Raw genomic sequence first — 26806 nt, 5'->3', positions numbered from 1 at the left:
AAGTTTCTATCATGTATTCTATCAAGTATTTAATCCTAAAGAAAACATAGATATGCGTTCACGTATTTTGCCGTGGCATTTGTACCGCTGCTTTTTCTTGCTATCAGTATTAATAAATACTCAGTATTACTCTTGTATGTGAAAGAATGATGAATTTGTATAAGGTTTTACGTGAGGCTTTTGCCCAGGATTAAATGTATTAAATTCATTTATTGCTAATTTAACCTTTGCATCCATCCTTGGCTATAATTTTTAGATTACCCTTTTGAACACTATTTACTCAGCTTAATGTATTTTAGTATTTTTAAGGATAGTGTTACACGCAGTTGAAGGTTCACGTGAATGTACTTCACCTGTTTACACTTTCCTATGAAGCTCATGGAAGCCTTCAAGCTAAAGATAGTTCTCACTCTTGGCACCTGGCCTGGGCGGGCCAGGGATGAGAACTGTTGCGACTGTCCAAGTTCTGATGGGGAGTTTTCTCCATGGTTCCCACGGCAGTGTTGCCAGACGTACAATCTAGATGGTATTTGAACCATAATTCAGTGGTATGTTACCACCGTACCATCCCACCCAAGTTGAATGGTACATGAGAAATATCATGTTTTATATATTTTACGATGGAGTGCCTACATGTGTGTATCTTTCAATACAAATAATTCAGTACATCTGTCCTCCAAAATTTTTATTTTTTTTAATTTCTTGTTCTAACATTATGATATTCACGTAAATACCTATAGTAAAAATTACACTGCCAGTTTTGCACAAACACACACAAACACACAAAAACAACCCCCCCCCCCCCCCATATTTACATCCTGCCATAGGTCATAGTTTGTTTGGAATGTTTCTAGAACATAAAATAGTATTTTGGTAAAGGAAGGATAGATGTGCAATGCTCTGGTGCCGGAAGAAACATTTATCGATTACAGAGACATTCTACCGCTGTCTGTATACAGTCTTATGATGGGACTTCAGTGGTTTTTAGTTGCCATCCCAAGGACACACCCGTCCTTGTTTGTACGTTGACAGCAAGTGATTGAGTATTAAGAACATTTTCATCATCATCACCACCATCAAAATGGACCAACATTATTTTTTCGAGGAGAGAAAATTAATTTGTGTTGTTGCTAAGGAAACTGCGTGGAATTGTTGTGCACATCACATGACAGACCCGGTGGGCAAGTACAAGGACAAAAAATAAATATCCATAAATTTAATAAAAATATTTTCTTAAAATCTACAAATCATCTTAAATTTTCATCTGAAAGAAAACCTAAAATATTTATGAACCTTTCAGAATAGTTTTTCCGTAGTCGCATAAATGATTTAGATTAGTGTTTTGTAGTGTGTGGGTCAGTTTCTCTTTTAGCTGAGACGTAACAACCTCAAAAATAGGTCAAAAACTGTTGTGAAAAGAAAAAAATCTTTAATAGCAGTAGAACTAGTACCAGAAAAGTACTGAAAGGTCACTTGCAGTCAATGTCTGCTTTACTGCAGGAACATTTTCCTTAGCACAGTCGGGTGAAATGTCTTCATTATCAAAACCAATGTGGTCACATGTCATAGTTCACAGCTGGAGGCCAATCAAGTGAAACAGCCTGCAAAAAAAAAAAAATTGTAAACAGGTTTGTGATCTGAGGTTTGACACAAAAATTACAAATACAAATGTACCTTCAATGATGCACTTGTTAAAATGGTTAACTACTGATAAACTACTTAAAGTATCACAACACTTACCTTTGAAGACAACTTGAAAATGTGTCTGATGGAGGAAAAAAAAGAAAAAAAAAATTAAAAAGAAAACTTTGGGAATTACCATCGAGGCCCGGGGCCGGCAGACTGTCAAGTGATATGAGCCAAATATTAATTAAACAGATTCTACAATTTTTTAGAGAGCCACAGAATGTATTTTCTTTGTATCTACATGGGAAGGGAAAGGAAGAGAAGAGAAGAGTAGAGTAGAGTAGAGTAGAGTAGAGCAGAGCAGAGTAGAGTAGAGCAGAGTAGAGAAGAGTAGAGAAGAGAAGGAACGAGAAGGGAAGTGTTGGGAAGTGTTGGGAAGCGACAGTAGAGAAGGAACGAGAAGGGAAGTGTTGGGAAGGAACGAGAAGGAAAGTGGTAGTAAAGGGACAGTAGAGAAGGAACGAGAATGGAAGTGTTGGGAAGGAACCTTGTAGCGAAGGGAAGCGAAGGAAAGGGGATCCTCACCATGACATCCAGGGCCAGTATGTCGACGCTGATGTCCCCCAGCAGGGCTCCGAGACTCGGCGTGGTGCGGCCGAAGTCCCCGTGCACGAGCTCCTTGACGTAGGTCCCTGCCTGCGTCACCACCTCCAGCTTGAAGAGTCCGGCCCGCGCGTCGTCTGCAGCATGCATCACGCCAGCCAAGAAAACAACAGGGCGACTACTCACATCCTAAAACCAAATTCCTGGGTATTTCTTCAGGTTTTCCAGAAATTAATTTTCAATTTTCCAGAATGTTTAACTCATTCTATACCCAATTTATATGAATTCTTTTTAATAATTCATTATACTTAAAAAATATAAAAGTAAAAAATTACTATATCGGCATGAATGTGAATGGTTTTTGTATTAACAAAAAAAAAAAAATTAAAAAAAAAAACACTGGAATAATTTGTCATAGCAAGAAAAACTTAGAAACTATAAATTTGTAGTTCCAACTATGGTAAATAATATAAAATGCAATCAATTATATTAAAATGACTGTATAAAGAACACTGAGATACATACCGTATTTACTCGTGTATAGCGCGCCCTCGTGTATAGCGCACACCACGATTTTTGCAACAAATTCCAAAGAAAAAAATTTTTTTTTCCCCGTAAATAAATTGTACTAACATTTTGTGGTACCTGTTAAGTAATTACGTATGAAAAAAATGATAATTTAAATTGATGTGTGGTGATGCGTCAGGAAAATACTTAAACTCTGCTGTGTAGACGGAAGATAATGAAGCGCTGTATCGTCACAACTGGTACGTGGGCGGGAGGAAGGGAGGCAGGCAGGAATGTGACACGGAGTAGATGACTCACCGGTAGCAGCTGCGACGAAGCGAAGGAAGTGGGAGGGGGGACTGGTGTCAACATTCTCTCTCTCTCTCTCTCTCTCTCTCTCTTTTATTTTACTAGCTGTAGAGGGGGAGGTCTAAAAATAAACAAGAGACCTGCGAGCTTGCGCGCGCACGTGTGTGTGTGTGTGTGTGTGTGTGTGTGAAAGAGAGGCCTTGTTGCTTGTGCGTATGTGTGGGGGCTGGCCAGAAACGTCACCCGTCAACCGGCAGTTAACGACTTCCACTCCTCCCCGCCTCATCTACTCACTTTTTTTTTTTTTTTCCGTGTATAGCGCGCATCCTTATTTTTTTCCTTTACTTGAGGGGAAAAAAGGGCGCGCTATACACGAGTATATACGGTATGTTGTTAGCAAGTAAAGCACTTTATTTTAGAAATACTGTTTTTTTTTTTTTAACCTTCAAGTTCATCATCAATTTTAATGGCTACAGCACGAGCCTCTTCAAGAATTTTACACTTTTTGGCATCCAGTTCCTTCACAGCCCAATCGCTAAACTTGCGACGACAAGATTCATCCAACTGGCCTGATACTGCTGTTCTGTATTCCTGCTCGGCTTCTGTAAAGCGAGCATGTGCATTGTGTGCTGCGTGGAGGATAGGCTTTATAAGTGGCACTAACTGAATACCACCCACATAGCTGACAGCATCACACACACATCTGTGAGCTAAGAGGGTTTCTTCTTCCGTGTTGTCTATAAGACAATCTGCATCTTTCAGAAAATTCTATCTGAACACTTACATTACCATGTAACAGCCATTAAATTCAGGTTCATTTAGCCACTGGTCCTGAAAGGAAGACTTTCGTGCGTGACCTGGTCTCGCCATTTTAGAATACTAGTCTCAGTACAAAAAAATTCACCAACACTGAATATAAACTAATACAGTAGAACCCGTTTATAGTGAACCCGCCTATAATGAATTCCCGTTTATTGTGAATTTCCGTCTCAGTCCCGGCAAAATGATGTGAGGTTATGTATTAATTTATTGAATATAGCGCACAACTTTTGTCAATGTTGATACGTTTTCCCGTGTACCACGAACAAATTTTGCCGACATAATGAACATTTATCTCAAATATTTTTATATAATTACAAGTTTTTTCACAAAACATCTATTCTGGATCACATTGAAATTGAAGTTTTTCTCCGCAATACGCTACTCGATTGTCCACTGTTCATATTATAAACAAGTTGTATTCGAGTGGTCTCGGTAGGCTACGTGTAGCCAGAAATGGTGATCAGTTTGGTGAAAATAAAAAATAGTTTTCCCTGCATAGTTAAAGAATGGGCGAATGCGTGTACATTTAATATGTTATCAAAATTAAACATAAATTACAGCCACACAAAAACGTATGTACATTATAGCAGTAAACTCAATATTTTTACGTCTCATTTTTATTGTTCACGTTTCGGAAATTTTGATGGAGTAAGGTTCGTAAGACTACCACTAGATAGAACTCTGTGGACTAATTTTTTCCATAGAAAGTGAGAAAATTTCGTTCCAGCTTTAGCAACTGCGATACTACATGATACGTAGTGATCTTTGATGCGCCAGACTAGTTATTTTTAGTTTATTTACTTTTGACAGTAAAAAGAAATTCGTGTTATTAAGCTGCAAATGTGCTTCAATAAGAAATACGTACATAAAACAGGGTGAAAACCGTGGTAAAAAAAAAGTAAGGCATTATCTGTGCGAGATAAACTGGACATTATTAAAAGGGTAGACTCCAACCCCACTGTCCCGCATGTGTTAATAGCAAAGGAACTGGGAATTGAAACATCCACGTTAAATACAATATTAAACAAGCTGAACAATCTTCTTTCTCAAGCTGCGAATACGTCACAGAGTATTAAACGCCTGAAAAAAGGAAAATACGCCGATGTCGAAGAACCATTAATAGAAAGTTTGTACATGTGTAGTGCATCAAAAATAATATCTGCATTTGTTCATAAAACTGTTGCTTTGAGTATTTTCATTCGTTCTTTTCTTGGCTTAGGCCTATGTGTAGTTAAGATTTCGCTTTTGAGTATGTAATGCCATTATAAAAGTTTTCCCAGATATAAAGTTTCCCCTCTATAGTGAACATATAAACTACTCCCTTCAGATTCATTATAACAGGGTTCTACCGTAATAACATACAAATAAATAAATTTGTCTAACGAACAGTAACTATATTAACTTAAAACATCACAACATGAAATAAAGAAACATTGAATTTATAGCTGAAAATCAATTTTGATTATGCGAGTATGTCGTTATACTAGTTAACTCGGCACTAGACAGAGCGTGCGCGTTGCATGCAATCGATGAGCTGTTTGTATCGACATTACTCTACGTGCACGCGCTCTATAAGGGTATCAACATAACCAAACATGAATGATGCCAACTAGCACTGGCTTCATTTTTATAAACGGTACACAGCGGTGACGAGGACGAGATGATAAAGGTATAACGTTTGAAAACATCTTTAAAAGAATATTCACACATCAGATAACTTCATATTTATGTTAATTAAATAATTAAGCTGTAATATCTGAATGAATATTAGATTTCAACTTTAAAATACATTGTTTATACGGGAAAACTAACTACTCAAAGCGCTCGGAATCTAAATAATCACGCAACGTTTATGCACGTGCAACAATTATGCAATGAAACATGGTATACCTTAAAAAATGTTTTAACCATCTTAATTTAAAAGGTTAGTATGTTTCGTGCCTCTTGGTTGGCAAGGGAGACCTAAGATGCACATAAAGTTCTGCCATTCCCGATTACACCCGAAAAATTCACCTTCGGCCAACTTTGGGATTTGTTTTATTTTTGCACAGGAAAAATGAACTGAAATATTAAAAGTGGTCGGTTAATTTAGCTACATATTAAAACACTTCAAAACACTATGGACGGTTAGTTAGGTTAGTATAGCTACATTAAAGTAAACAGAGAAGTTGGCCGAAGGTGAATTGTTCGGGTGTAATCGGGAATGACAGAACTTGATGTGCATGTTAGGCTTCCCATGCCCCGAACGGGGGCTCACCAGGGTCGCGCGCCGGGTCGTCGGGCACGAGCCAGGCCCTCATGGAGTGCACGACGCGCGGCCGGCACGACGCGGGCCGCCGGTGCAGCACTCGCACGGGCATCTTCTGCATCACCTGCAGGTCCGTGACGAAGCCCAGCCGGTCCAGCGCTCGCCGCGTCACCGGGTCGCGCGACACGCACAGGGCCACGTACCGCTTCGTCTTCTCCTCCTCGCCCTGCTTCAGTTCCGCCAGCTGCTCCCTGGGACAGGGACCCCCTCCGATGCAGCCCTCCGTCCCGCCGAGTCCCTGCCGTGCCATCAGCACTCGTGCCTTACAAAACTATTGATATTCACCATTATGATACATACCGTGTTTTCTCGCATAATCGTCGCACATTTTATTCTAAAATCAAGTTTTAAAAGTAGAGGTGCGACGTTTATGCGGAAAAAAAAAACTTTGTCAGGTAAAGTTGTTTATAAAAAAAAACCTGTTCATGGAAAGTACATTTATTTAAAAAAAAAAAAAAAAAAAAAAAGTGAAGTATACAAGAGCACGTCAAACAATTTATATTAATGATTCATTAAACAAAAAATCTTTCTTCAACTTTAAATAGAAAAACCAAATTGTAACCGCGAACGCAAGCCACTTGAATCTGCGACGTGGACCAACGCGTAACTATTGCCGTAGTAAACATTTATCAGGAATGAATGCGGGCCATCAAATGTAGTTAACTCAGCACCTGATAGAGAGCGCGCGTTGCATGCAATCGGCGAGATATCAATATTCGACTACGTGCACACGCTGTGTATGGGAAGCAACATAACCAAACATGAATGATGCCAACTAGCGCTGGCTACATGTTTATAAGCGGTACACTGCGACGACGCAGACGATCAGATAAAGGAAATAACGTTTAAAAACGTCTTTAAAAGAAAATTTACACGTCAGACAACTTTGTATTTCCGTTAATTAAATAAGTAAGTGGTAATTTACAAATAAATATTAGGTTTATACTTTAAAATACATAGTTTTAAACAGAAAATATACCTTCACAAAGCGCTCTGCATCTAATAGCGGGACCAAAAACATAATGCGACGTTTATGCGATAAGTTATTTTATCCCAAATTTGACGGCCACAAAAATATAGGTGCGACGATTACCGTATTTACTCGTGTATAGCGCGCCCTCGTGTATAGCGCGCACCACGATTTTTGCAACTAATTCCAAAGAAAAAAAAAATTGAAATTTTTTTTTCCCCCATAAATAAATTTTACTAACATTTAGTGGTACCTGATTATTTAAATTGATGTGTGGTGATGCGTCAGGAAAATACATAAACTCTGCTGTCTAAACGGAAGATAATGAAGCGCTATATCGTCACAAATGGTACGTGGAAGGAAGGAAGGGAGGGAGGCGTGCCGCGCTACGTTGCTAAGCTGGCGCGGAGAACTTGATGACTCACCGGTGAGGAATGGAGGAAGCGAAGAAGTTGGCCGGGGGGGGGGGGGGAGAGAAAACTGGTGACAACATTCTCTCTTTCTCTCTCTCTCTCTTTACTAGCTTCTGAGCTGGCTTTCTGTAAAGGGGGGAGGTCTAAAAATAAACAAGAGACCATGATGTGCGAGCTTGCGCGCGTGTGTGTGTGTGTGTGTGTGTGTGTGTGTGAAACAGAGGCCTTGTTGCTTGTGCGTATGTGTGGGGGCTGGCCAGAAACGTCACCCGTCACGCGGCAGTTAACGACTTCCACTCCTCCCCGCCTCCCCCCCCCCCCCCAAATTTTTTTTTCCCGTGTATAGCGCGCATCCTTATTTTTTTCCTTTACTTGAGGGGAAAAAAGGGCGCGCTATACACGAGTATATACGGTATGCGATAAAAGAGGGTATTTGCAGATTACATTCATCACTAGGCTGTTTTAATTTTGAAAACACTAAACAGAATGTGTTTTATAGCCCTAGTTTAAATTGGTTATAAAACGTCAGTTTTATTTGTAAAATGCAATGATAATTTATTCTGAGCAGGGGCTACACCCCTCCAAGTGGGCCGACGCGACCCATCGCCCGAACTCCCACCCCACTCACAACACAGCGATACCTAGGTCAATACTACGTAACTGAGGAAATTAAAACGAATTACAGTGAAATCTCATTACAACGTACCTGAAAAACTTAATAATGACATTACTTTACACTGAACTTGTTGCCTCTCCTCTCTTCTCGCACCGAGCCCTCTTGGGTGAGAGCCAGGTATCGGGTGGAGAAGGTCCAACTGCTGGTCTTGCGGCAGGATTCACAGTTAGCTGGTGAAGGCGAATAGCTAATGGGGTGAGGGATGGGGCTAGGCTATTCATTGAAAATGTCGGATTTTACAAGGAACTTTTATTGACCTGAATGTCCAAACAGTTCAATTGGTCGCCTGCGTCGGCTTTCACTACATACACTGGATTGATACACGGTACACCGTATCGTCAAGAAAGGGGGGGGGACAAATTCCCTAAGCCTAGATAGGTCCTCGGATGGCCTGACTCGCGAAGGAGGGGTGCGAGCAGCAGAAAACGGATTGCCAGTCGTTCTGCTGCTCCCCCTATGATCATCCTATGGTCAGTGGGCGGATTCCAGCCTCACTGGCCGTCGGGCCGATCAACTGACTTCAGGTGGATGACCTCGCCTTTATATAGGGAGAAATGCGCGGGAACGAAGAAAAAGAAGGGAGGGGCGAACTAACTCCTCTTTGGAAGGGATGAGATGCACGCGCATAACTCTCGCCGAAATCTCCCTGCCCTGGTGGTGGAAGTATAAACTAGATATTAATAATTAAAAAGAAATGATAAATGTGGCATAAATAATTATATGTACATACATATCTATTCAATCCTATGTATTAAAAAGTATTTAAACTTGCTTTCACACTTAATTAGTTAAATTTATACTATTATAAAATATAAATACAGTTGGTAGATCGCCGGTCACAAGATGGCGTCACAATGTACATGTTCAGCTGTGGCGAAAGAAAAATATTCATTTGTGTACATAACTCGTCCATATTTACTATTATATCCCGAAGTAAATAAATATGTGTGGTTATAGCAACGTGAAAAATAAAGGGCGAAGATGGTTGGTTGTTTTAATGAATTATTCTATTGTTCGTCTCTTTGTTTATAACTAGACACCTGCGAGTACTCGAAATTCGAGTTTCGAGTCGAGTTTTTTTAGTAATACTCGAACTCGAGCTCGTGGTTTTCAACAACTCGAAATTCGAGCGAGCTTTTCTTGCACTCTACCTATAGAAAAAAAAACTCTCATTATATCGGAATAAAAGTCTTACAACACTATTATCCTTTACTTTATAATGTAACATGATCGACCGTATACATGAACACATCATTTTTACGTACCCGGGATTTACGAATTTCCGTGATTAATTTTTTTTACTTCTATAATTTTCCGCATAGCATTAATGTATCACTTTCCTGCTTTATGCGGAAGTATTTCCCGCTTTATGCGGAAACATTTCCCGCATTTTACTGTAAAAAGCGTTTAAATTGTCCGGGGTCTCATCATTTACGCCATTAAATGTGTGATATAAAGTCCCGTTTAAAAATTTTATGAAAGTTCCTGCCAGTAATGGCGCACGTAAATATAAATATGAAGAAAAGACAAATGAACAACAACTTACGAAGAAATATGGATGATGTACCATAACTGCAGTACAATTCCACTAGTTATCTTAAGATAATTACCATAAAAAGAACTAAAGATTCTTTGTAGATACCATAACTACTGCAGAAGCATGATAGTTACCACATTTGCACTATAGTTGCCGTAATAACCGAGAAGTGTATTTACCGTGATGGTAATGTATTTATTTAGGACATATTAAAATTAAAGAACATTATTGAAAAAAAAAAGGATGTTAAATCTTGATATGTACGGTTGGCACATGTTGCTAAGAAATAATGTGATCTGAAAGAATGCAGTACTACTACGAAAAGTGAAAAGGGTACTCGTGGATTTTTAGGTTATGGCAGTCTCTCTTACGTTTTTCAGTAATATCGGCCTAAAATTAGCAAGAGTATTGGAAGTTGGCAGAAATGCCGATTCAACTAAATATTGGCAAAATCGGCTTCTTCAGTACAGCTCTACATTTGATGACATGAGTAAACATATTTCAGACTACAGGACATTGAAAAAGACTTTAATTTCCATGTAGGTTTATTGTGCGTAAGTTTTTTTTGCAAGTGTAAATTGAATTAAGTAAAATGCTTCTATTTTTATTACTTTAAATTGATTAAACTTAATGACAAGTTACAGATATTTGACACTAATTTTGAGGTTAAACAATTTGGTAAATATGTAGAGTAACGGTATATGCGAAAAAAAAATGCTAAAAATCTATGCTCTTTCACTTCCTCTTTTCAAATCAACCGGCGGAGATAAGAAATTCCAAATACTTTAGGAGATATAGAATTTTTTAATTTTGCAATACAACACCTGTACAACCATTAGACCGACGCCATTTTTGTTATTTTGCCGTATGTTCGTGAATGCTTAATAAATAAAATGGTCGATTAGGTCAGGTCAGTTACATTATTAATACTTTCAAACTAAGCGGACATAAAAAATAATGTGAATTAATTTCAATGGTTCTTTAGTTTTAAAGTATTTATAATGTAACTGACCTGACCTAACAAACCCGGACAAATGATGAACATTAACAACTCACGTAAAATATTTTTGTTACTGATTACTTGCGCAACAATATCCAAATAAAAAATAAGACTTTAAAATTAGAAACGTTAAAAACCCACCTAAGTTGGAGGCGGGTACATTTCCTTTGCCATTAGAAGGAAATGATGTAGTCGTTCACCTACGTCGCGATACCTCCGACGGAACATTAATAAATAAATAAATAATCACGTATTGGTTCATTTGAATACTGGCCAATCACGGAACTGTCACGTGACAAAATTGTCCAATAAGAAACATAATAGATACTCGTAAACCAGAAACAATGGTGATCGCCGCATGAATACCCAGGTATTGTGATGAAAATTAAAAAATTCGATATTCCTAAAGTATTTGGAATTTCTTATCTCCGCCGGTTGATTTGAAAAGAGGAAGTGAAAGAGCATAGAATAAAAGTATTTTCGGAATTTTAGCATTTTTTTTCCGCATATACCGCGACTCTACATATTTACCAACAATTTTACTAAAGCATTCCAGCCACACAGGTTGCCAGCGAGAAATGCTTCTCATCTGCTGTAAACACCATCTCCAATCGTAGAGCTAATTTAACTCCTGAACGTGCAGAACAAATTATTTTTCTGCATGATAGATTGAAGAACAGAATTTAATACTCTATGACAATCTCTCTCAGAATTTTTGTGCTGAAAAGTGGAAATGTTGAAACAATGTGAATGTACTTTTCAAACAACATGATTTTTGGTGCTCAGTTAGTTGAAGCTCAGTAAGGACTCCAGAAAAATTGACAAGGATGAAATTATTCCAAAGATATGTTACATTTACACAAACATATACGTACTTGTAAACTGTGGTTATGTTAGTTGGATGATATCAGTTGCTAATGAACCAATGGAAACAGGTTAGATTCAATGGAAAACATGTTTTTTTTCCTAGCAGTGCAAATTATAAAAGCACTCTGTAAATAGTTACCCAAAATTAATAAGCCCACTTCATTTTAATACTTTATTCAAACATTATACCTACTAAGTTTAAGGTAAAAATAATTTCCCAAAAGTGTAACTGTATCACAAAAGCTCAAGCTTCGAGAACTTTCAAGTAAGCTCGCTCGAGCTTGGCTCAAAGTAAAATTCTTAGGCTTGCAGACCTCTAATGTAGGTCTATCTATTTAGTAGGCTAACAATGATAATGGTTTCTTTTTTTATTTCCATATTTTTCTCAAAAGTTCTCACATTTTATTACTCCATCACAGTAAATTTATGTGCAATAAACTTTAAAAAAAAACTCGAACTCGACTCGATACTCGCGAGTATTTTAGCAAACTCGCTCGAGCTCGACTCGAAGTGAAAATCTTCTGCTCGCAGAAGCCTATTTATAACCTACGACGTCGCACAGATTCCTCGCCGCATATTACGTGAGTAGGCCTACTGCCGAAATACCTTTTTCCCTGAATTGCTTCTGAGCTTATTAAAACTCGTTTTGGTTTTAATTATAACGTAAAGTAACGAGATATTTAATATAGGAAGGGCGGGCAAGCGTCAAACTGTTACTAAATTTAAAATGCCTTTTTAGGACCTGAAAATATAAACTTTAAAGTGAGTAATCCTTTATAGTGTGGTACTTTATAAAGGCCTCTGCGAATACAGATTTTTTTCCCCAAAAATAGAATTCGGAATCTAATATAAAATACTCATGAAAGTCAAATATTTTTTAATCAAACCTTTACACACAACATATTTCTTAAAATTTAACAGAAGTATAAGAAAAATTAATGCAAAATATAAAAGAAGAAACAAGTAAAAGTTAAAACAAAAACACATATATGGAGCAATTAAAGTAACGTGTAAGAATGCCAGAAAATAAAAACTGCAGCAATACATTTTCTTAAACCAATTAGGTTTTTAGTTTGAAATTTTTTTTTGATCCAACTGATAATAAACATTAAAATAGGGTTATTTTTTATAATTCTATTTTTAGTCAAAAATCAGTGATTATTTTTGCATATAAAATATATGTCTGTATTATTCGCAGAAAACAAATCCCATTTCACAATGAAACTTCTTGGCTTCACACATGTTACACTCGTTTCGTTTGACTGTTTTGCGAATGAGTGTCACTTGCTGTATCTAAAGGTAACGAATGATAAAAAAAAAAAATTGATTAGATTTTGAAATGTTGAATTGAACGTGAAATGACTGATGAATACGAAGTGTTATGTTGATAACTCGCGGACGGGCGGGCGGCGGGCGCGCTCTTACTTGGGCACGATCTGCAGGTCGCGTACGGCCACGTCCTGAGTGCTCTGGTTGATCTCCTGCTCGAGCCGCCTCACATCCCGCGGCGAAAGCTTCGTCCGGCGAGCGTCCAGCAGGTCCAGCACGAACGGCCGTCCCCGGCCCAGGGTCCTCACGTCCACGTCCTCTCTGCCCGACGACGAGAACTTGTAGCCTGGAACCCGGGACCGGCGAGCGGCGATGGATCCACGACAGGAAATTACAAAATGTTCTTGTTTAGTAAAAATTAATTGCACAAGTTTGCGAGGCAATTCCGGTTCGACTCATTGCGTACAGCCAATTTTGGCTCAGTTCTTCGATCATGGAGACTATTTCGTTGATGAGGTAATTGTTCTCCTGCGCCAAGCAAAGCCAGCAGTAGTTTCAGAAGATAGAACAATTATTCGTTCAGGTCGTTCAATACACATGGTTGAAGTTCAGAACACTCTCTGGCTTTTTAAAAACTTGTACAATGTACTATGTATGTCATATGTGATTTTATGTTTTTATTTTCAGTCCAATTACATTTTTAAATTAGGAGGTTTCGGTGTTATTGGTTTTATTTTTTAGGAAGTCCATTTGTTGGAAAATGATAGCATATTACTAAACAAAAATAAACGTTCCATGATACTAATTTATCCAAACTAGTGTCCTTTAGTCTGATATGTGATGCATTTTTACAATAAGCATGTCTAACTATTTTGAACAAATGAAAATTATCTGCTAAGTATTTTTGTGTTTGAAAAATGTACTAACATCATTATGTAAAAATAAGTAACTAATAACAGTTGCAAGATTAAAAAGTAAATTTTTTTTTTAAATTTATTGGTAGCATAAAATGTGGTACACATTTCGTGAAAAATAAATTACTTTCTTTGAAGTTAATATTTAAAAGATTACATATTTGTCATAAGAGTTAAGTTTAGATTGAAAATGCTGATTAGTTTCATGATATTAGTTACATTTCAGCGCTTTGTGATGCATTAACTTGAAGTTCGGTGTTATATATGGTGTATTGAAATATATTTCGGTTCGGTTTTATCAAAATTCACCATATAATATTGTCCCTATTGATACAGTATTAACATTAGTATTAGTATAAAGTTGACACACAAGGCTAGAAGTTTTAAATTCTATTATGGATATTTATAAAATTATATTATGTGGTCTGAACATATACTCCTTATTTCACAATTCTTCAAAATGACTTACTGGATAGATTCACTCTGTTACACATATTTAGTTTCTCATAGCTACAAGCACATGTTCTTATTAATTAAATTACAGTAGCCTTCTGATAATCTAGTATACAATGGTCCGTACTGCCCAAAGGTCCAGCACCAGAAGAAATGTACCGATATACGCCAACTAAGCGAACTCAGCTAAAACCATGTAATTTTTAGCCAAAGTTAAAAAGGAGTTTACATCATACACAATAAATGGAAGAGCAACAACCAGGCAGAATTCTGGCACCTGAAAATTTCCCGACATCCTGGATTTTCGGAAGCCTACAGTACTCCTTTCCTTTACCCACATCTAGCAAAACTGGGACCTAAATGATAAAAGTATATGAGGCAGGTGCTACTGGCACGACACTTTGCATTCCTAGCTTGGGAATGCATGGGTCACTGGAAAAACCAACTTATGTGTTAGTATTTTAGCTTCAACACGGACTGGAACAGCCTCAGGATTAAAGTGTAAAAAAAAAATAGGTATGTACCTACTATACGTCAGCCAGGAATAAAAACAAATATGTGTGAGTAAAAGCGACCCTGAGAGATTCACAGTACTCCCATCGCAGAGTTGGTCACATGCACACGTAATGCACCGGCGTGCATCAGGGATGCAGCAACTAGCAGCTACAAGGGGGGGGAGGAATCCCGGCAGAACAGCGGTTGACGACCATTCTGCCTGTATGAGGGCGACGCAGCCTCGTGGGAGGTTAATGCGTGGGCGCAAACACAATTTTTTTTTTCTATTCGAATTCTCTCATTATCCGGGGTGACGACAGGACACACTGGCTGTAAAACAATTTATCATATTCAGGCAGATGCTATTAAAACAATGGTAAACGAGCCAAATTCGAGGGTGTGGAAATACGGGAGGGAATACAGAAGAATCAAGGTGAGTCGGAGTGGGAGAGAAAAAAAAAGACAAAGGGGCAAAAAAGGGCTGGGGACGAGAGGACAAGGAGAAGTGAAGACCGAAACACTGCGACATCTTCCCTGATGTTGCGTAGCTCAAACTAAGCTCCGAGATGATTTACTGGTTGGGCAAATCACAGAGTGACATGAAAAAATCCAGCTGGAGGAAAACCACCCCAAAATATGATACCACTGGGCCAACTTGACTTCTACAGGACACACTAACTTTATTAATTAATAATTTACAATCATTAACATTATTGTTAATTTTTCCATGACAAACAGTGCAAAACTGAAATAGCGTATGTCCAAAAAAACTGCATAAAATCAAAATTCCTCATTGCATGAATCATTTAAAGAACACATTAACTCAGTTAATATACACACTACTGTATAGGTAAATAAAAATATATCAATCCTTGAAACCCAAAGTACAGTAGAACCCTGTTATAAAGTTTTTCAAGGGAGCACAAGAAAAAAACATTATAAGCAGGAAATCTCAATTTAGCACTTAACAATGTTCGAGCTTTGTACCAATGGACTCACGAAGCTATGTAAACAACTTTAATGTTAATACTAAAGATAGTATACTTGATACATGAATTTTCTGAAACAAGCCAACAATTTTTCAACTTTGTCTTGTTCCCTGGTTAAATTTTGTTTGTCTTTAAAGATACACTGCCACATTTTTTGTAAAATTGTCTCACGATTCATGATGACAACATTAAGAGTGAGAACGTCTACTCCTTCGCCACCTGAAAATGTTTAATTTTGGGATTCCTACGTATGAATGAAAAAAAAAAAATTATTTGTAAGCAATAGAAAACACTTTTAGTTATGCCCTTCCTCAATGGTTGGCAACTTAAATATCGCGGGACTATGTACGTGCATCTGAATACCCACTGGAATGGCAAGGAAGAGAAGAGTTGACTAAGGGTGCCAACTGACACGTAAATATGAACATTGTGTACCTTCAGTATATTGCATAAAATTGTATTTTAACAAACTTCATGTATTGTATGGCAGTGATTGTAAACACAAATATACATAAAGGAAACTTTTTATCATAAGTGTTGGAATAAATTGGTTTTAAAACATTTTTCCCCCATTTATTGAATGTTAGAAAGCAAACATTATAAGCAGGAAATTACACTATTTATGAACGTTATATGCAGGAAATAAATACATTGTCCTTATGGGGGAAATATTGGGACTTTAAAAATATGACATTATAAGCAGGAAAACGGAACATTATAACAGGGTTCTACTGTATTTGGAATGCCACAAATTGAAAACACTACATGATCCACAGTGTCTGAGGCACGACGAGGACCCTCAAGGAGCAGACTCACTGGCAGCGGCCACGGCGCGCTGCACGCGGGGCGCGATCAGCTCCTCCACCGACTCCTTCATCTTGCGCTCGCCGTCGATCAGCCACGGGGTCTGGCTCAGCGTCCGGGAGAACTTGAGGTAGCGCCCTAGGACAAGGAGCCAGCTCAGCGATCCACGCCCGCCCAAGCACGGCCGGACGGGGCGCAAGGGGCAGCGGACGCTCACCGGCCAGATACACGGAGCCGTGCTGGCACGCCACGCCCTCCGCCCGGATCGAGACCGCGCGCGCGGGCACGCCGGGGGGCACCGGGAACCGCTTCCTGAACACCGCGTCGTCCGTGTCCTTGAGGATCAGCTCCGTGCCCTTCCTGGTGGGCCCGCCGCTCCTCAGCTTGGAGCGCCAGCCGTTCTGGCGGTAGAGCTGGTGCCTGGGGGGGGGGGGGGTGGGGGGGGGGCAACACACCGTCTGGGTGAGAGCTACACACAACTGTCAACTGACAAGTCTCTACAGCTGATCCTCACAGCTAGAATCATTTTTGGGCACCTTTAAACTATTTTTAAGTGCACAATTCAAACAGCAGTATTGTTTCATATTTTTAGATAAGGTTTAAAGATATGAGGCTAACTTAAACAAAAAAAATATATATCTAACTTACTTACATTACCAAGAAACCTAATTTACAAAGTGTTGGGACGTTACCGGGCTTAACGGGTAGGTAGCAGAGAATACCAAAACAAGCTACTTCTGTAATGTAACGTACATATGTGTCCAGAATTGCAACTACCGGTACGCAAAAGTTACACGCTCAAACAGCAGAGCGTAATTTATATTTTTTTTTGCGTGCATCAGAGCACCACGCCACCAGCTGAGCGATGTGCACTTGCGGTGCAGTGATGTTCAAATGCCCCACGGGAAGCAGGCGATGACACGGGCACAGATGCTTCACAGTCGGCCACACACAGCAGCAACCGGCAGTCTGGTGTGTACAGCACTGTTCATGAAACTTGAGAGTTTCAGGCAGTCGCTAGTTAAGACGTACGAAGGTCTTCCTAGTAGCATGCTTCTGTTGTGAAAGCACCATTGGTGAATGCGCACTGTTCCTCCAGCACTTTGTCTCGCCTCCTCACACCATGTGCATTTCGGCCATCTATATGAACATACCGTATTTACCCGCGTATAGATCGCACATTTTATGTTGGTTTATTTATTATTTGTTTAATAATATGTACTGAGATCCTTATGCAAATTTTTTTTATTGCACTATGTGCGTAAATAACTAGCCTGTGTTGGTTTTAATGAATATGTTACGAGTAAGTATGAATTGTTTAGTTAAAATATCCGAGCAGTGCTTGTAAAACATCATGAACTCCGTCGTTACGCTGTCACCCGGCCACCGCTGGTAAGTGACGTGGCTGTCTGCTGTGATGGCACCGTATACAATCACCACATCTATCTGGACAGGTTGTTGTGATGCCACTGTATCCAAACATTGTTCTTGGCGTCATATTTCCCATGCTTTCTGCTGCAACATTCCATGACAAAACTGCTGAAAGGACATTCTTTTTTTTATAGGTTGAACTGACAAAAAAAAAAAATTGAGCAGCGTGCAGTTCCATCTTTTCTCAGGATGAAAAGTGGAGAGATGAAGAACCAAAGAACCGGTTCCGTGTGCGGCAATATGCGGCAATAACCCTTGACACCGACCATAAGGACTTAACTTGTATTCTACTGGAGACAGATACTTGGTGCGACCCATATTCAATAGTGACCCTTTAAGTGAAAAATGTTAAATTTTTTTGGCCCACAATTATAGATGCGACCCATATGCGGGGGCGACCCTTCAGCGGGTAATACGGTAAAGTCTGCCATGCTGTTGCTGTTCTTAAAATATGTAATCGCAGCATTGTAGTATCGGCATATAGGCAAATAGGCAACATTTTGTGAATCGGTACAGCTCTAGGTAGGCATATTACAGAACAATAAATAAGAATAACTGAGAGCAATAGCTATGGTGCTGCAGTTATTCCAAGGGCAGAACAGCGGTGTTTTGTCTAGAGACGTAAGATACTGTAAAATCCATGTAAAACGAAACAATTAATAACGATTCACTCGTGAACAACACGATTGGCAGCAAGCGTGCACGATAGCACAACTTACCGCCATGATGGTTGAACAACAACTGTTGCTTCATTGCCAGAAGCCGCAGGGCTACCCACCTCGGCAGGCAGCCAACTTGAAAACATGGCGCTGCTGGCAAGCAGCGCGGGAAGTTCAAATTTCAAACATTTCATTTGTATTGGATCAAGTCATTTTGATTGATAAATAAGGTTTCGATTAATTTCGGTTTATGTGGTTTTATTTCATTTTCAAATTATTCTTTTCTGATTATTTCGGTTATTTCACATTGATATGTACAGTGAGGTGTTTCTATACTTTTCAGTTTTTTTTCCTTTGATTTATTTTGTTACAATTCAAACATTTGTATCATTGAAACTCGATTCCAATAAAGACTTTTATTTCTGCTCGATTGGACTCTTTTGATGCTGTCTCGTGTGATTTTACTGAATTTCATTTGTTCAATTACACTTGGGTGTGAATCAAACAAATACACAATGTTCGCAAGTTAAAGAAGCGGGAAAGGTGCACCTACAAGGGCCTGCACTCCTCCTCCTCGTCCTCGTAGGCGACGGGAACGCTGACGGTGAAGCCGCAAGAGGCGCCGCCGTCCGGCTCCTTGCCCAGGAGCCGCGCCAGCCGGGGGGCCACGAGCCACTTCCACACGTCCTTCAAGGCCGTGACGTCGCCCTCGTCGCGCACGCCCGCCTCCGCGGTGCAGCGCTCCCCCGCGTGCAGCCACAGGGCGTGCGCGCGCACCCCCAGGGACACCGGCAGGGACACCGCCAGCGCGAACCTGTCTGCGTCGTAGCCGCCTACCTGCGCCGCGATCTGGAACACAGTGTGGGGACATTAGCTACTACAGATAAAATGTTGAAAAATTTAACAAACAGGACTAAATTCGATCACATGTTCATCAACATAATTTATGCTACGCGTATTTGCCACTTTCAACACCCAACAGTAATAGAAACGTAACAAACGCCTAAAAGTCGAGTTACCACGGTGCAGCAACTGAAAATCATTTAAAAGTTCAAGTAAAGCAAGCACCAGGCGCTTGTTACACAGTTTACTGATCATTAATTTTTGAGATCTTACCCTGTCAATTCCTGACTTAATTAATGTTTTACTGAATACGTATGTTTATTACTGAACGCCTTACTTTATAGCAAACGGTAAAAATGGAATCTAAACCAAAGTTCCAATTCCGCAGCTCATTATTCATACTTTTTAATCTGTTTATGCATGAGTGTTGAAATATTAACGTTTCATAATCAAACTATCACATTACTTTCTCCAGTACATGCAGTTACATACAATACTTCCGATAGCCTGGCAATAAATGATCGGGGATGACAGACAGTCTGGACCAGTGAAGAATCTACGGACGTAAGCTAACTTAGCGAACATAAGCAAAAAACCTATAATTTTTTGCCAAGTTTGATAACTTTTTTAACAGTGCGCACAAAAGAGAGAGTCGAAAGCGCTCTACGCGGCCTAGTTAGTCAGGATCATTCGGAAGTGAATATACGAGCCTTTAAAATTTACTATACTAACCTGTATTTATGTTGAAATGTTTAAATTTATGTTCCTGCTGGACAATATTTGCTGCCAAACACCATCTCATAGTGTTAAGTGACCGTGGGAGACACCGCCTGATAATCCTGTATTTTCGGTAATAAGACACGTGCAAAGTCCTGACCGTACCAGATCATCAGAAATCTCCTGTACCTGAGTAGTTCCGGCTATACTATCTTCTAGTAACACCCAGCACTCGATACACAATTAACAACTTTCAGTTGCATCTTAAGGTCAGCCAAAGTAAACACACCAGCTTACATGTTCCATGTTTCTCTCCCATAATCAGTCACTTTTGGCCACTATGTTACAACCCATAAGCCATCATCCAAAGAAGCCGATCCAACCAGTGGAGCTTGCTTTTGCACAAAAATGTTGTTTTATTCCTGTGTGTGTCTTTCTGCAAGTACCAGCCAGTGAATACTTGCGATCCTGTCTTCTTCTACTTAAATTAGCTGCTTTACATTACATACTTTCCTTTCTTCACAGAAGTGTCAAGGTTTGTCGAATGACATTACATTTTTAGTCACTTCTGCACTTTAAAAGTAATATTATTAATTAATAAGTACATGTTGGAGCATAGGAACCAAATGTTTTTCAACTGGGTCGTACTCGGCCATTAGAAAAGGAAGGGGCATGCGGCATGTTACCATCCATTTCTTGACTCAAAAAATTTCTTTTTCAGTTGCCATCGTGGAGCCGTGGAAATTAGAGCAACGCACATTCGCGTATGATTGTTTTGTTAAGGGTGGCGAGTAGGTGACTGGGGTACAGCTTGAATTTCGCTGGAGATTCAATATCAATATAAATGACTCTGTTCCCGCCTCAGACACAATCTTGCATTGGGTTGGTAATTTAATAATTTTCGAACAGGACCCTCAGTAATGAGGAAAAAATCCACCCAGCTGTCAACGTTCTGAGCGTACTCCAGAGAACGTTGAAAGGGCTGGACAAGCAATATTGCAAAACCCACGCCGCTCTGCCCACTGTCATTCAGCTACACTTAAAATCAGCAATCGTACTGTAAGATAGATTTTGCATGACGAATTACATTATCAGATTATCACCCATTTAAAATAGCGGTTGTGCAGGAATTGAATGTAACAGATTACCCTCAATGCTGGAATTTTGCACAACAAATCTTTGTAAGCAGAATGAAAACACGTCGGTAATGAGTGATGAAGGCAGTTTCCACCTTAATGGGGTCGTCAACAGACAAAATTGTAACGTTAATGGGCTGGCCAACAACTACATAAAAAACCACTAAATAGTCCTAAGGTAACAGTTTGGTGTGCAATGGGAAAATTTGGCATAATTGGTTCCCCCTTTTAAAAAAAAAAAAATTGGGGTTACCATTATTGTTACATCTGAACATTACATTAATACGGTGAACACTTTTTTCACACCTGATTTGTAAAGAAGAGGTGTGGATCTTCAAGATTTGTGGTTTCAGCAACATTTGGCCACAGAAAACACCAGAGCATCCATCCATGGCTGTTCTACGTAACCTGTTTTCTCACTATCTTATTTCGAAATTTGGTGAAGTTTTACGGCCTCCTCTGTCTCCTGACTTGACCATGTGTGATTTTTCCTACAGAGGCATACCTCAAGTCGTATCATGTTTTTTTGCCAGCCCAATACCAACAATTTTGTCTGTTGACGTCCCCACTGAGGTGGAAATGGGTTTCACGGGAACACTTGAGTCATGTGCCCTATCCTGTGTAAGTGTTTGATTCCCAACAGAAATATTTCCACCAACAGTACGACAGTGAAGTGTGTATCGCGTCCAGCCACTCGTGCCGTCGTGGCTTCTCGTGGCTCCGCCAGCGAATGCACTCTGTCCAGGACTGGTCTTTGTTATTATTTGTGGTTTAAGTCTCACTTTCAAACATCTTGTAACAAATTACGAGTTGATCACACCCTTCCTGTGATCAACTTTCCGAAGGACAGCTTTGGAACAATAATTCAATCGATTTTGGTCAAATAAATGTAAAAAGGCAGCTACGAATCAGTATATAGAATAATTGTCTGTTTGACTGTTTAAATAATATCAATTACGATTTTAGTTAAATGCACGCACTTAAAATGTATTTTTATATTATTTTCAAGTATTCAAAGCATTATTAATCTCCTAAACATTGATCGCTTTAATGGGAAAAAAACGTAACTTCAAAGGAAACTCTACAACGTGACCCTTATTAACCTCTAGATGTGCAATTCAACTATTCGAGAAGTTAGTGCACAATAAACGTAACGTTTACTTTAACAAAAGTTGTTATACCTGTCTACTAAACACTAATGTTTTTTTCCTCAGACTCAAAACCATCTTATTGCACCAGCCATGCTGGATCACGGGAATAGTGTTTGGTGGAAGTGGAAGTATTATTGTTTATTTATAAAAACAAATTAATTTATATATAAAATTCTAATATTCATGAGCATTTCACGAGAATTAATGCAGATTTTCATCTGCAAAGGGTTCATAAGAAAAAAAACTTTACAGTCTGTTAGAAATGTTGGTATTAGTTTATTTAATAAATTACCATCAGCTCTAAAAAATATGGAGCAATATAATTTATTTAAAAAAGAATTATTTCTTTATTTATCACATAAGGCTTTTCATAATATAGATGATTATGAACAGGAGGTAGCTTCGCAACATTTTTACGGTTTTTTTTTGTGAGTTTTATATATGATTATGATGAACTATACTATGTGATATAGGTTAGATTGTGTTCTAATGTTGATATCTATACTTAATTTTATTTACTGTAATCATGTATTACTTTTCTTTTATATGTAATATTATCTAAATAGGTGCTTATTCATGGAAGTGCAGCCGTTTTATTATTTTAATTTTGTATTGTTTTTAATACCGTTCTTGTACCTGTTTGTGTGTTTGTATTTTATGTTTATTTGTAATTTTTTTTATGACATATTCTATACCATTATGTATGGTCTATTGAATGAAATAAAAATCAATCAATCAATCAATCAATCAATCAATCAGCCCCCGCGCCTCACCTCCTGCACGGTGTGGTCATCCACGCAGTGCTGCAGCAGCCCCGCGCACACCACGCACGGGTTGCACTTCTGCACCTTGTGACCCGGCGAGTCCGTGCCACCCCCGTCCTCCAGCCCTCTCTGGGAACACACCGCACCGCACGGCACACTTACACGTGCGTTTAGTCTAAACAGTTCCCACGCAGACACACAGAACAGGCTCAATGTCTGACAATCTTCAAATGATCCTCGCGATGGCGGAAAAATCAATCAGATCAATTTTTTTTTGACACGCGAAATTGCTAGCTTGCACTGTGGGTCAGGGAGAAATCCCGAAAATAACGGACCAAGAAAGATGAATCCACAAACAGACATGAAACAAGCCAATTCAGCCTATGTTGAATGTCAAGCGTATAGGGAACCACACGTAACTTAGAAACACACAACTTAGAACAGTCATAACTTAGAAACCTCGAAAAAATACACACATCTTAGAACAGTCATAAGTGAGAACGATCATAACTTAGAAACAAACAACGTAGAAACACACAACTTAGAACAGGCATAACTTACAAGATTCCATCTTGTGTGTATACCAAAATATCCTGGACATAACAAAAACTTGAAGTAATGTAACAATGTACGTATTATGATGGTCAGCTGAATACAAAAAAAAAATCTATAACACCTGACATAATCTGTTTATTGTGATATTCAAGTTTTTGTTGGTTCTGGATCATTTTATGAACTAAATTAAAATAGCAATATACAAAATCATGACATCAGGATCAAGGGTTACATGACACCAGTTGATTTACCCCAATTAACCATTAAATATTTTCCCTCACAAGACACAGTTTGCACTGTTGTCATTTCCACCGACCAACACAGCCAGTTTGTAATGTAAAACCAAAATAATTGGTCTAGCTTTCGCTTGTGACCACGTGAATGACTATCAATGGTCGATTGTGTTTCAAATCATTAAATCTATACAGAGATGAATCAATGATCGCTTCTCTTACGTTTGATTAATGATAAGAACAGGTTTTTTTTTTACTTCACATAATACAGACTAAGACATAAAAGAACACAATAGTATTAAAAAATTACTAATTTCGACAATTTCTGTGTGTTTTCTAGGTTTAGAACACATTTTCGATTCCCCGAGATTCCCCTGTCTGTGAGAACCTTGCCTAGCTGGAGAAGGTGCGACGCAGGGCAGCGAGATGGGTGGTGGGTACTTGGAAGAGAAGGGAAGGACAAGAAGGGGAGATGCATAGGCCATTAAGATTTTTTTTTTTTAATTTGATTGATTATACTCGCAATCTGGCTTACACCCGGTGGCAGAGGAGACCTGCCCTTTTTTCTCACTCTCCTCCCACCTTTATTCTTCTCCACAGGTTCCATGCTTCTCTCAACCAAGCATTCCTTCCTCCCTCCGTGACCTCACTTGCCTCCTCTTTTTCTACCCGCCTCCATTCCTCTGGAGCTTCCACGCTCGTGATCTCTCTCCGGCCTCCATACCCCTATCTGTGCACACTAGTTCCTAGCTGCCCCCAACCCCCCTCGCCCATGTCACATTAAGCGGGAATGTCCAGCTCAAGTTCAGGTCTGTTCCTGGCGAGCACAGGGAGGAACTGAAGTGAGTTGAAGTCAAAGAGGCGAGTGTGTGTAAGGAGTCTGATAGTGTTAGGGGCGAGAGGGGCCCCTTGCTTACAGGCAGTGGCCCAATTCAAAAACAGAGAAAAATTTGAAGCGGTAACGCTCGGATATCACAGCGTTTTAGAACGGAACGTAAAAAAAAAATCGGAAATACATGATTTTCACACGCTACACATGTCCCTCAATTAACTCTGAAGGGATGGTTTCATCATTCTTACTAGTTTGTTAAAATATTAAATTTTTATATCTTACATTAAAATAACTTCACGCTGCCTCCTCCATTTACCCACGAAAAATAGGAATATATGATTTCCATGTAATTGATACTGAATTAACCCTGAAAGGAAGCTTTCTTAATTCCTACTGTTTTGTGAAAAAATAAGTTTAGAGCTTACATTACAATACCCACGAAGGTATTCATGCAATCACACACATTAAAAAAAAAATTTTTTTTAGAGAATTTTAGTTAATGTAGATGATGATGTAATATTGAAATTTGTTTAAATAACAACTGTATGCAATTTTAAGGAATTTTTAATGCTCATATTTCATGTTTGTTGTTTTATTAGAATAAGTAATTTCATTACAAAATGTTTTAGTAACATTGCATTTAAAGTACGTACTATTTTGTGTCATGTTGTAACGGACAAGTTTAATTGGAGGCAAAAATTTGAATAAAATTGTTAAAGTCTTTAATTTTCTGTTAGGAATACACGCTGTGCACTGAAATAGCTGACACATTGAATTTTGCAGTATTTCCAAGATTATTTGATTACAGCCATCGTAAATTCTGTGTTTGATATGGCTGGTGTTTCATGTATTCCAGTTTATCCCTGGTCCTTGAAGGCTTGATCCTGATGGCGTGATCCTGTTGGCTTGTTCCTGTGGTACATGATGCTTGCTGTTTTAATTCCATACATCAAAAGATCTTCATGGCATGATCCAGTTGTAAATGATAATTGCTGTTTTAGTTCAGAATGTCGGAAGATCCTGATGGCATGATCCTGTTGGCTTAATCCTTTGGTACACGATGCTTGCTGTTTTAGTTCAGTACATCGGAAGATCCTGCACATGAAAGAAATTGCGAAATAAGAAAGAATTATGATTGTAGTATGAAAAAAAAAATCCTTTACATTCGACTATCATAATTAATTATTATACAACAATTTTTTTTTTTTAAGTACTGGGGATATTCCGACGTACTGAATTAAAACAGCAAGCATCATATACCACAGGATCAAGCCATCAGGATCCAGGGGCCAACTTCAATATATGAAACGGAAGAATTTGCATATATTTTAAATTCTCCATGGTTGGCTACAGTTGTGCTAAACATACATATACGATCGTGGGTGAACAGTGAATAGCGGTGGCAGTGTGAAAACACCGGTAATGTAATGTTAGCTGTTATTTTTTACGAACTAGTAGGAATTAAGAAATCATATTTTCAGGGTAAATATAGGGACTATGTAGTATGTGAAAACCCAGTTTTCCCATTTTCGTCTATCTGTTCTAAAAAGCCCCAATATCCGAGTATTACCTTTGAAGTCACTCTCATAGAATATTTACCAAAAAGTATACTGCCGTCAACTTCATAGCACAAACAACTACAGTTAAAGTTACCTCTTTGATAAAATCCTTGATGTTCAAGTACGAATCAGGATTTCTCTCGCGCATGAAACGTAGAGAACAGTGCAAACAGCAGCCAGCCTCACGTAAAAACAAAAATACCTTCTTATTTACTGTCATATCAACTTTTAATTAAAACAGAAAATTCAAATCTCAAAATCAAAACAAAACGATTACCCATAGACTACAAGTTTATAAGCATAGAACAATAATTATAAGGGAGTTTAATATGCATGGCTATTACCAACATCATTTTGTGTAAAA

General features: G+C 38.8%; 1 protein-coding gene across 1 annotated transcript; it reads right to left on the bottom strand.

The window, feature by feature from the left end:
- Positions 1–1407: 1407 nt before the first annotated feature.
- On the bottom strand, positions 1408–26763 carry LOC134541311 (tRNA pseudouridine synthase Pus10). The gene is made up of 9 exons (XM_063384685.1): positions 26537–26763; positions 23273–23392; positions 19206–19501; positions 16780–16982; positions 16575–16700; positions 13064–13253; positions 6125–6366; positions 2212–2366; positions 1408–1601 (listed from the first exon to the last, which is right to left on the bottom strand). Exons 1-9 carry the CDS (start codon positions 26660–26662, stop codon positions 1557–1559), a joined length of 1503 nt encoding a protein of 500 aa, XP_063240755.1. The 5' UTR covers positions 26663–26763; the 3' UTR covers positions 1408–1556.
- Between the last annotated feature and the right edge of the window lie 43 nt (positions 26764–26806).

Source organism: Bacillus rossius, chromosome 18 (assembly GCF_032445375.1).
Source record: "Bacillus rossius redtenbacheri isolate Brsri chromosome 18, Brsri_v3, whole genome shotgun sequence".
Lineage (NCBI taxonomy): Eukaryota > Metazoa > Arthropoda > Insecta > Phasmatodea > Bacillidae > Bacillus > Bacillus rossius.
Note: the sequence above shows the minus strand (reverse complement) of the source record. Positions and strands in the feature narration are given on the sequence as shown.